General features: G+C 38.7%; 1 protein-coding gene across 1 annotated transcript in view; it reads left to right on the top strand.

The window, feature by feature from the left end:
- The window catches only part of LOC133657838 (protein eyes shut homolog), a 40,605-nt gene extending 38,902 nt beyond the window's left edge, over positions 1-1,703 (top strand). The window contains exon 4 of the mRNA XM_062059622.1: positions 1,543-1,703. Coding sequence (XP_061915606.1) covers positions 1,543-1,703 — 161 coding nt within the window. The remainder of the gene's footprint in view (positions 1-1,542) is intronic.
- Positions 1,704-12,778: the final 11,075 nt, after the last annotated feature.

The following is a 12,778-nucleotide window of genomic DNA, read 5'->3' as shown; positions in this document are numbered from 1 at the left end:
CCGACAGTTGCACATTGTGGACATTAGCTAAGCTTTTCATCATGCATAACAGTAATGTAGCGAATATTTGTTCACTGACTTGACACCAATATTTGATAACTTAAACATGACTTGGACATCCATCTTTGGCAGACAAACTAGAGCTTTTCTCTTTACAGTCAGAGCTATCAGAAGCTCTCTTTTTGCTGCCGTTGCAGTTGAATTTAATCCTCGATCGAGAACCCTTAAGTCTTTGAGTAAACTGGTGCTAGATGTGGCCCCACATCCATGCTAACACAATTCCACAGAGCGAACCTTCTCCCGCCTAAATCTCATCTTTATCTCAGTAAACCTAAGCATCTTTCTCTCATACGCCTCATCTGCCGCATCTGGTCATGGTGAAGTCCCACAAAGCAAGTTGCACATTGTAAGAAAATAGACCACTGGGTTCTGGACACCAGTGTGGGGTAAAGTCTTAGGACATGAGTGGAATTATAAGTGGCCAGCCTGTAAGAGGATGTGTTAAAGCCAAAGTCCTGGACTGTGCTTTTTTTTTTTCCATAGATGTATTTTATTTTTATGACTTTTTTTAATTGTAATGCATTGAAATGTTGGTATTTAGAGTGATTGTGTTTTGCACAATTATTTGTAAATACATGTGTTGCATTATGTTCCCGTTGGAATTGTACATGATTAAGTACTACATGTTGCAATCGTTATTAGTGAACCTGTATTAGCCATTACATTGGTCATTTTAAAGTCACTGTAAAATATGTATTTTATTTAATTACATTTTTTTAATTAAATTAAAGTAATTTACATACAGGGCAGCACGGTGGAAGTGGGGTTAGTGCGTCTGCCTCACAATATGAGGGTCCTGAGTAGTCCTGGGTTCAATCCCGGGTTCGGGATCTTTCTGTGTGGAGTTTGCATGTTCTCCCCGTGACTGTGTGGGTTCCCTCCGGGTACTCCGGCTTCCTCCCACTTCCAAAGACATGCACCTGGGGATAGGTTGATTGGCAACACTAAATTGGCTCTAGTGTGTGAATGTGAGTGTGAATGTTGTCTGTCTATCTGTGTTGGCCCTGCGATGAGGTGACGACTTGTCCAGGGTGTACCCCGCCTTCTGCCCGATTGTAGCTGAGATAGGCTCCAGCGCCCCCTGCGACCCCAAAGGGAATAAGCGGTAGAAAATGGATGGATGGATGGATACATACAGTGTTCAATTAAATCCTCTTGAAGATTGACTCGTTGGCTACTAAGAGAGGGGCCATTTACCTTTTTAGTGAATTGATGATGAATGGGTCACAGTTACTACTAGGGTTGTACGGTATACCGGTATTAGTAAAGTACCGCGATACTAATGAATCATATTCGGTACTATACCGCCGCTGAAAAATACTTTTTTTTTTGTTAAAATAAAGCCAATAATGTCATTTTTTGTGGTCCCCTTTATTTAGAAAAGTACCGAAATACATTTTGGTGCCGGTAGCGGTACCAAAATATTGGTATCGGGACAAAACTAGTTACTACACATGACTTGTGTCCAAACTCTTTTTGCAGGTTTTCTAGGTCAAAACTGCGAAGTGGACATAGATGCTTGTCAACTGTCCAACAACACATGCCCTCCAAAGACTGAATGTTTGGATCTCTCCCACGGTCTAACTTATACCTGCAGGGTGCCCTGCCCCCCAAGCCTTCAGGTGGGTAAATATGTCTTGTAAGCCGTTGTCATTGACTGAATACATAAAGATCCGTTTTTGGAAATGTATGTTTAAGACAAAATCAAATACTTTTTTTTCAGTGCATGTCCATCTGTCACCGTTGCATCTCTCCGGGTCACTGGTGTGTCTGAATATGTTTTATGGATACATCTCTACAGCAGGGGTCTTTAACGCATTCCATGTCAAAGGCACGCAAACTGACAGAGAGATGAAGTGGGGCCCCTAATAATGTGTCTTGTATATAATTGTGTTTTAAACTAAGGCCCCTTCTACACTAAGGTTATCCAAGGTAAATCCCACCTAACCTTATCCTTGTCCACACATACACAATGGTCGTTTAAGACCCCCTCATCCCCCCCTCCGTTCGCCGGCGCAAAGCGACCTAGTATGCATGCGCGGATAATGCGCACGTCATAGTCACCTCCAGTGTTGCTTTGTGTGCAAGTTCTTGATATCTGAACAATATCCATTGCTGTGGTATTTCAATTAACTGGAATCCAGTGTGCTGTGGGGCCCTATTGTAGTGAATCACACCTGAGCCATCATAAATTAATCAAATATTTAACGGATATTTGAAAGTAAACAATGTGAAAAAGAACATTTTACATCAATCAATGTAGGGATCTAGATATCTGGTCAGGACACTCCACACTCTTTTTTGCCTTCACCTTCATCGTCCATTCGTTTTTGGTGACTTTATATACTCTGGACCTAGACGTTGAGTCTGCGACATACATGGCGGACAATAATTGATACAGTCTGCTTTGCCCGTCCAAAAGCATTTGTCGTTTTTTGTAGTCCGCATTCTCAATGTCTCTCCTTCGACAAATGGACAAAGTTTTTCGGCAAGTAGAATCACAACTGATCTGGACATTCGAAAGTTCTCTTGCTGTCTGAGATGTGTTTTATCCGTTTATCGTTTCTTCTCTTAAGGTATTCATGTGTGATTTCCACAAGCTGTCTGTACATGTAGAAGAAGGAGAAACACGGGCATGTCTGGATGACTTGCCCCTATATTTCCAGTGGTTAGCTCCGAATTACGAAACCACTTTATTATGAAGCTGGCTGTGGCACAATCTTTCTGACGTCACTTCCTGTGTGGGGCGCTGTCTTTCTGGCGTCACTTCCTCTCCAAACTCAGTTTGTAAACGATCAATGAGTCCATACAAAGCTAAGAGCCAGAGATTCAAGAAATAGACGGCGCACTTACCCGTGTTAAAAATTATCCAAGGAGGGGAACCTTTAACGATGAATTAGTGTGGCCGAAACGGGGTTTAGGCTAAATAATTATTCGTTTAAGGGGTTATCCGGCTTAGTGTACACATAGCCTAAGGATACACTACCGTATTAGGGGAGGCATATCTCTCTTCTGCTTGGGTTGTTTTGTTGTGTACTAAACGATCTATTTTTACCGATTCCAACACTTAAAGAGAACCCAGCTACCAGCTGAGAATGGGCTTTTGGCCAATCACAGGGAACTTGATAGAGCCTTGTGATTGGCACAGCAGCGATAAGGGTTGGAGGGACAAGTGACAAAAGCACTTTTGTGTTTTGCAGAGTGTGTGTATTGCTGACTGAAAGGCATCTTCTGCCTCCATTTATCACTACAGTGTGTTGGATCAATATTGACTTGTATTTAAAGTAAATACGTTAAAATGTGTGTAAAGATTCTTGCGGAATATAAAAAATAGATTTAAAAAAAAGTCTAATCAACACAACATTATTTAAACATATATTGAACATAATTTTACCAGGCAATTCTGGCTCAATGCCTTATGAACAATTGCCCTGTGACTGATAAGTAACCAGTTCAGGCTAAAATCCCCCTTTTGCCCAAAGTCAGCTGGGACCGGTTTTCTCATTTTTAACAAATGAGCACACTTCACTTTGACTGCAGTAGGGAGGGCATTCAAATGGCTCCATTCCTGGGTAAGAAGGGTGGGCAGTTAATCATTTTGCAATGTAGTCTGCTGAAAATGATGGAAAATGCCACATACATAGCAACTGACGCTGTTATCCAAAGTTGAAATTGCCATCAAACACATTTTAAAGGCCTACTGAAACCCACTACTACCGACCACGCAGTCTGATAGTTTATATATCAATGATGCAATCTTAACATTGCAACACATGCCAATACGTTAACTTATAAAGTGCAATTTTAAATTTTCCGCAAAACTTCCGGTTGAAAACGTCTATGTATGATGACGTATGCGCGTGACGTCAATGGTTGAAACGGAAGTATTCGGACACCATTGTATCCAATACAAAAAGCTCTGTTTTCATCGCAAAATTCCACAGTATTCTGGACATCTGTGTTGGTGAATCTTTTGCAATTCTTTTAATGAACAATGAAGACTGCAAAGAAGAAAGCTGTAGGTGGGATCAGTGTATTAGCGGCTGGCTGCAGCAACACAACCAGGAGGACTTTGACTTGGATAGCAGACGCGCTATCCGACGCTAGCCGCCGACCGCATCGATGATCGGGTGAAGTCCTTCGTCGCTCCGTCGATCGCTGGAACGCAGGTGAGCACGGGTGTTGATGAGCAGATGAGTGCTGGCTGGCGTAGGTGGAGAGCTAATGTTTTTAGCATAGCTCTGTGAGGTCCCGTAGCTAAGTTAGATTCAATGGCGTCGTTAGCAACAGCATTGTTAAGCTTCGCCAGCCTGGAAAGCATTAACCGTGTATTTGCATGTCCATGGTTTAATAGTATTGTTGATTTTCTGTCTATCCTTCCAGTCAGGGGTTTATTTCTTTTGTTTCTATCTGCAGTTAAGCCCGATGCTATCACGTTAGCTCCGTAGCTAAAGTGCTTCGCCGATGTATTGTCGTGGAGATAAAAGTCACTGTGAATGTCCATTTCGCGTTCTCGACTCTCATTTTCAAGAGGATATAGTATCCGAGGTGGTTTAAAATACAAATCCGTGATCCACAATAGAAAAAGGAGAAAGTGTGGAATCCAATGAGACCTTGTACCTAAGTTACGGTCAGAGCGAAAAAAGATATGTCCTGCACTGCACTCTAGTCCTTCACTCTCACGTTCCTCATCCACTAATCTTTCATCCTGGCTCAAATTAATGGGGTAATCATCGCTTTCTCGGTCCGAATCGCTCTAGCTGCTGGTGTAAACAATGGGGAAATGTGAGGAGCCTTTCAACCTGCGACGTCACGCTACTTCCGGTACAGGCAAGGCTTTTTTTATCAGCGACCAAAAGTTGCAAAGTTTATCGTCGATGTTCTCTACTAAATCCTTTCAGCAAAAATATGTCAATATCGCGAAATGATCAAGTATGACACATAGAATGGATCTGCTAACCCCGTTTAAATTAAAAAAAAAACATTTCAGTAGGCCTTTAAGATCTTTAACAGTCTACTGCCGGTTGAAGTGGATAGTGCACACCCCGAATCCGTCACGTTCAGGTAAACCGCAATGAATGGGGCCATATAAATCCCCTGTCTAGTGCACTGAACAAACTAAAACACACACATTTCTAATGGCAATGCTATAATTGTAAATACAAACAGTGAGAATATGCGACAATGTCACCAAATTCTAACAATTAGAAAAGGACCAAATATGATTTTAGTGTTTCGCAGGTATTGTTTATGTTCCCCATGTCCCAGTTGTTAAGAATCCTGGTTGCCATCCAGGTGAGCACTTCCTGTATTTGGACATGGATTTTAGTGGCAAGAGTACAAGACATTGGGGCCTCGATTTTAAATTCAGCTGCAAACCAAGTGGAACTGATTGTCGGGGTGATGCTCGAATGCTATTAATGCACCGTGTTACCCTTGAGCAACATACCAAATCCCTATTCTGCTCACAGTATGAACTGGTTCTGTGTGGAGAATGTGTGTTGTCTTATTAGGTTTGTGCTGCACAAACCCTGACATTTCACCTTTATTGTGTTGACATGTTGACTGGTGTGTGTGTGTGTGTGTGTGTGTGTGTGTGTGTGTGTGTGTGTGTGTGTGTGTGTGTGTGTGTGTGTGTGTGTGTGTGTGTGTGTGTGTGTGTGTGTGTGTGTGTGTGCGTGTATGCGCGCGTGCGTGCGTGTGTGTGTGTGCATAATGCAACAAAAACAATAACAGATGTGAAAAGAGAAATCTACCCGAGGGGATCAATATTGTATAATTAAAAAAGTCTTGCTGTGGGACTGTTTGCCTTAAGCTGGAACTAAAGCTTTAGTCAATGTGGCAGAAACAGTTCAAAATGAAAGCCACTGAACTTTGTATGGATGGTAATACAGATCGATTAGATGGCTGATTGTTAAAACAGTTTTGTAGGTTGTGAGTATAGCTTTATCCATCCAATGCTCATATTAATTATACTACAGCATGTTGTCATTTTTATCTGGCATGAAATGTTCTGATATAGAACATGCATCCAACTAACGATATGCACATTTTTAATACCGTCTCAACTCAAAGTAGAATGGACGTTAAATAGAAAATATGAACACAGTAGTGTGGATTTTTCAGTTAAGGGAGACCTATGACGATTTTAATCTACATTTTAAACACTTCCTTGTGGTCTAGATTAGTGGTTCTCGAACCTCTTTCATTAAGTACCACCCTAGAAAACACTTAGCTCTCCAAGTACCACCATAATGAAAAAAGACAGGGGTTTTATTTAACAAATATATTTTAACATTTTGGCCACTGTAACATTACACACAGTCTGAACCAGGGGTGACAAACGTACGGCCCGAGGGCCGGATCAGGCCCGCAAACAGGTTTTATCCGGCCCGCTGGAAGAGTTTGCTAAGTATAAAAATTAACCTGCAATTTTTTAAAAAAAGAAACAGCTGTTCTAAATGTGTCCACTGGATGTCGCAATAGCAATTATTTGTATCTTTGTAGATGATGCTACATATGTCAGTCGAGGAAAATGATCAAACTACATGACTAACATCCTGTAATTTGATTATGATGTCATTTTTTTTATCGTGATAGATTGAAAATTAACACCAATGAGTTGACTGATGAACATTATCACATAATTTATTCAGAAAATATAAATAACTACAAAGATAGAATACTGTTAACCGCAACATGTAAGTGTAAAAAAACAAAACAACAACATTATGATATGTACATTTTCATAATGTGCTTGTTCTATTTTTAAAGAAAGAAAACAATCTGTTGTCTTTATTTTTAAGTTATCCTGTCGTGATTTTACCAGTCCGGCCCACTTGGGAGTAGATTTTTCTTCATGTGGCCCCCGATCTAAAATCAGTTTGACACCCCTGGTTTGAACAGTAACACTGTGTTAGAATTTAGGAAAATAAAACTCAATACTTAAATAATGAGTCAAATATTTGCCGTTCCAATAGATGGAGCATACCACAGTTTGAGAATCACTGGTTTTATAATAAATATTGGCTATACTTTGGTGTCACATTCATAACATATTGTCTGCATATGTCTGCAAGATGGTTGTTGTGTTAAACAATGCCAAAGCATAAAACTATAAGGTTCATTGACTTTGGTACGTATACTTATCTTAACATTAGGCTTTAGCCAGGCTACGAGAAAACACAAAAGAAGGTAGGACAAAGTATTATTTTCATATAATCTGTGACATGCCGTGTTCTTTTATCCTGCACTACAACGAGCTAATGCAACGACATTGTGTTCTTATCTGTACTATAAAGTTCAAATTTAAATGACAATAAAAGGAAGTGTAAATCTAATAAATGCTGTTAAAAGCAGCTCTTTTTTTTTTACACAGAGTAGGAATCGATCAGAGAATGTGCAAGTGTACCGAATTGTGACCGGGTGAATCTATTTGGTGTTTATGAAGTTTATTGTCGCCCGTGTCTTGAAAAAAAACAGTGGTGACCGCTTTAACATATATATCTTGATAGTCCGCATTTCCAAAAGATAAATCATGATACATTTGAAGAGGGTAGCGTGTGGTGTCATTTGAAATCCACAGTCAAACATATTGCAGATACACTCAAAAAAGAGGTTGTAAAAATTACTGTGGAGCAAAATGTATGCAAAATTTACACTAATGTATTTCCAATACTTATTATCTAGACCAGTGGAGCCCAACCACCAGTCCGAGGAAACATTAAATAATTTATAAACGACTGCATTTTCTCCGATTAAAATGTTGCCTCTTTAGCGCCGCCCTAGTGGCTCCCTGGAACTTTTTCAAAAATGTATGAAAAAGATGGGGCGGAAAAATATATTTTTGTTTTAATAGTGTGTCTGTAGGAGGACAACATGACACAAACCTCCCTAATTGTTAGAAGTCCCACTGTTAATTGGCGAGCGCCGTTTTGCCCTACTAATTTTGGCGGTCCTTGAACTCACCGTAGTTTGTTTACATCATTGGTGTCCAAACTTTTTCCACTGAGGGCCGCACACTGAAAAATCAAAGCAAACGGGGGCCATTTTGATATTTTTTTATTTTGAAAACCAATACAATATATATATAAAAAATATACATGTAGGCCTCCACTCAGGCTTTATCCCAGGGACAACAAGGGTTTTGTTAAAAAAAATGTAAAAAATGTGTCATTATTCAGTATTATTATTTTTATTATTATTCAAAAAAGTTTTAAATCCATAGATCAACATTAGGTCTATCTGTCAATATAACGTTTTTAAAGATTTAAGTCGTGTGCTCTTTTTGTCAAAGAAAACCCTAGTTTTTAATGGAAACAACACAAAATATGCAATATTTTCACCCAATAACATTTTTAAGTGGAATATTTGAGATTATATAATAATTGGAGCCTTAAAAAGGTCAATAATTCATAAAAACAAATCACACAAAAATTATTGGGGATCCAAAAGGGTCCTACTCATTAAAGTGTTAAAAAATAAATTATACATTTTTTTTACTGTTTACTTTTAACACAATAATCTGGAGATCAACTTCAGATCTATCCGTCAATTATAAGTTGTATTTTTGTTTATGTTTTTTGTTTGTTCATTTTAGGCACTTCTTTAAAAAAAAAAAAAACAGCTAAATTTTTTATATGGCAAACACAAAATATGCAACATTTTCCCCAAAAAATATCTCAAAGTGCAATATTTAATGTGACGTAATTGGAGCCTTGGATAGGTCAATAATTCATTATGACATTGATTTTGATTCATTAAGTCTGGGCTTCCCTGCTTAAGCTGCTGCCCCCGCGACCCGACCTCGGATAAGCGGAAGAAGATGGATGGATGGATTATTTTTTAAAGAAAGAAACAGCCTGCATGGCAGCTTTGTGTTATTAGAGTAACATTTTCTTGTTGCATTTCACCTGTTTGCTCTTTTATATAACTTTTTATGGTTTTTAATATTTTTCAATTGTATTTTTAAAACGTGCCGTGGGGCCGTTAAAAAATGACCTGCGGCCCGCAAATGGCCCCCGGGCCGCACTTTGGACACCCCTGGTTTACATGCATAACTTTCTTCAACGATTCCAGAGAAAGACATGTTTTATGCCACTCCTTTTTATGCTGTGTGTAAATGCACAAAGGTGAGCTTTGTTGATGTTATTGACTTGATATGGAGTGCTAATCAGGCAGATTTGGTCAGTGCATGACTGCAAACTAATTGGTGCTAACATGCTATTTAGACTAGTTTTTGCGTTTTTCTAATGTTTTCCAATGTTGTAAAAATGTGTAGAAAAAATATTAAATTTCAACATTTCTGTCAATAAAGATTTGTGTCAGCCTGCGACACATAGTCATTTTGATAGAAGGCTATTATAGCTAATATAGACACTTACATCATGTGTTGTCTTGATTATATCACTTATAGAAGGCTTTTAATTTTTGGCGGCTTCAGACAGATTTTTTTTGGGTATTTTTGGTCCAATATGGCTCTTTCAACATTTTGGGTTCCCGACCCCTGGACTAGACACACCAATAAGCTTGTTCATAGGAAGTTGCTATTTAATATAAATGTTATAACTTTGTGACATGATAGAATGCACATTAATGAACATATACAATATAAATGTGACAGATTGTAGCCAAGGGCTGATTTTCATTGCAAATAAATAAACCCAGGGCTCCCACTAATTCAGTGTTATAGTGAGTTGTATTTTTCGTGCACTTATTTTTGCTGTATTTATCTGGCACAAGTGGAAAGCCGGTCCCTGAAAATAATGCCTACATTAAACGTGGTGCAAAAAAGGTTGGGCACCCCTAATCTAGACCACAAAGTTGTTTTGAATGTAGATTAAAATGATCATATGTTCCCTTTAATGCTCAAATAGATACATCCACCTCATTGGGACATCACACTGTATCCTCGTTTAAAACGACTGCAAAACACAGCGTTTAGAACAGTGGTCCCCTAACTACGGCCCGCGGGCCGAATGCGGCCCGCCAGCGTCCAAAATCCGGCCCGCGGGAAGTCCCAAGTTAAAAAAAAATAAAAAATAAAAAATAAATTACAATACATTTTTATTTTTTTATTTTTTTTAATTATCATTTTTTAAAATCTGTCCTTTATAATCCATTTTCTACCGCTCGGTGTCTCCTAGCCGCTCAGGCAAATCATATTGTCTAAAAATGCATTTTCCCATCGATAACGTGAAATCATCGGGCTTGGAATATATATATATATATCCATCGATCCATTTTCTACCGCTTGTCCCTTTTGGGGTCGCGGGGGGTCGCTGGAGCCTATCTCAGCTACAATCGGGCGGAAAGCGGGGTACACCCTGGACAAGTCGCCACCTCATCGCAGGGCTATATATATATATATATATATATATATATATATATATATATATATATATATATATATATATATCCATCCATTTTCTACCGCTTATTCCCTTCGGGGTCGCGGGGGGCGCTGGAGCCTATCTCAGCTACAATCGGGCGGAAGGCGGGGTACACCCTGGACAAGTCGCCACCTCATCGCATATATATATATATATATATATATATATATATATATATATATATATATATATATATATATATATATATATATATACAGCCCAGCCCCGGTTCAAATGTTTTTAATCCAATGCGGCCCCCGAGTCAAAAAGTTTGTGGACCCCTGGTTTAGAACGTTCCAAAACTGCACGCAAGCTCAAGCCAAAATGCGTGAACCTTATGATCTGACAGTTTGGCATTATTTAAGAATAGTATCCAACATCGGAACAACATTTAAAAGTCAGATAAGGCAAAACTCACCACAAGTCACTTTTAACAAATGTTGAGTCTAAGTTGCAGGCTATGTTGGCCTCCTCACAGAAAAGCCATCCTGTCAGGACCGTTCAACCTTTTAGCAGTTATAAACATGAATACACTATGCCAGACATCTTTCTTTTTTTTCCCCAAAGAGCTCTTGGGAGGTTTTGCCCTCAGTGGTCATTGATCTTGTCTTGTAAGACATGATTTAGACTCAACGTGGACCAGCGAGTGAATACAGTATAAAGTACAAATCAGTATTCATGACTATCATGTCTCTGTAATGAGGCTCATTCTCAGGCTGCCAGGAGGAGGAACTCATTGGATGCGGTATTGTGAAAGAATGCTTTAATTCTTAACCAGGACAGGCTCAATGCACCCTAGGATAAGGAATTAATTAATTATATATATATATATATATATATATATATATATATATATATATATATATATATATATATATATATATATATATATATATATATATATATATATATATATATATATATATAGTGCGAATGTTGCCTGTCTATCTGTGTTGGTTTTGCGATGAGGTGGCGGCTTGTCCAGGGTGAACTCCGCCTTCTGTCCGAGTGTAGCTGGGATAGGCCGAGAGGGACAAGCGGTAGAAAATGGATGGATGGATGGATATATACAGTTGTGGTCAAAAGTTTACATACACTTGTAAAGAACATAAAGTCATGGCTGTCTTGAGTTTCCAATCATTTCTACAACTCTTATTTTTTTGTGATAGAGTGATCGGAGCACATACTTGTTGGTCACAAAAAACATTCATGAAGTTTGGTTCTTTTATGAATTTATTATGGGTCTACTGAAAATGTGACCAAATCTGCTGGGTCAAAAGTATACATACAGCAATGTTAATATTTGGTTACATGTCCCTTGGCAAGTTTCACTGCAATAAGGCACTTTTGGTAGCCATCCACAAGCTTATGGCAAGCTTCTGGTTGAATTGTTGACCATTCCTCTTGACAAAATTGGTGCAATTCAGCTAAATGTGATGGTTTTCTGACATGGACTTGTTTCTTCAGCAAAGTCTACACTTCTGACATCACATGGACGAAGATAAGACCTTCTGGAGGTTCAGATTAAACAAAAATTGAGCTGTTTGTTTCTTCAGCATTGTCCACATGTTTAAGTCAGGACTTTGGGAAGGCCATTCTAAAACATTAATTTTAACCTGATTTAGCCATTCCTTTACCACTTTTGACGTGTGTTTAGTGTCATTGTCCTGTTGGAACACTGAACTGGGCCCAAGACCCAACCTCCGGACTGATGATTTTAGGTTGTCCTGAAGAATTTGGAAATAATCCTCCTTTTTCATTGTCCCATTTACTATATGTAAAGCACCAGTTCAATTGGCAGCAAAACAGGCCCAGAGCATAATACTACCACCACCATGCTTGACGGTAGGATCGGTGTTCCTGGGATTAAAGACCTCACCTTTTCTCCTCAAAACATATTGCTAGGTATTGTGGCCAAACAGCTCAATTTGTGTTTCTTCTGACCACAGGACTTTCCTCCAGAGGGTCTTATCTTCGTCCACGTGATGTCAGAAATGTGGACAATGCTGAAAAAACAAGTCCATGTCAGAAAACCAACATATTTAGCTGAACTGCACTGCAATATTAACATTGCAGCAGATTTGGTCACATTTACAGTAGACCCATAATAAATTCATAAAAGAACCACATTTCATGAATGTTTTTTGTGACCAACAAGTATGTGCTCCAATCACTCTATCACAAAAAAATAAGGCTTGTAGAAAGTATTGGAAACTCAAGACAGCCATGACATTATGTTCTTTACAAGTGCATGTAAACTTTTGATTGCGACTGTGTACATGTGTATATACATATCTATGTGTACATATATATATATATATATATAT

This window comes from Entelurus aequoreus, linkage group LG09 (assembly GCF_033978785.1).
Source record: "Entelurus aequoreus isolate RoL-2023_Sb linkage group LG09, RoL_Eaeq_v1.1, whole genome shotgun sequence".
Lineage (NCBI taxonomy): Eukaryota > Metazoa > Chordata > Actinopteri > Syngnathiformes > Syngnathidae > Entelurus > Entelurus aequoreus.
This window is presented reverse-complemented; position numbering and strand designations above follow the sequence as displayed.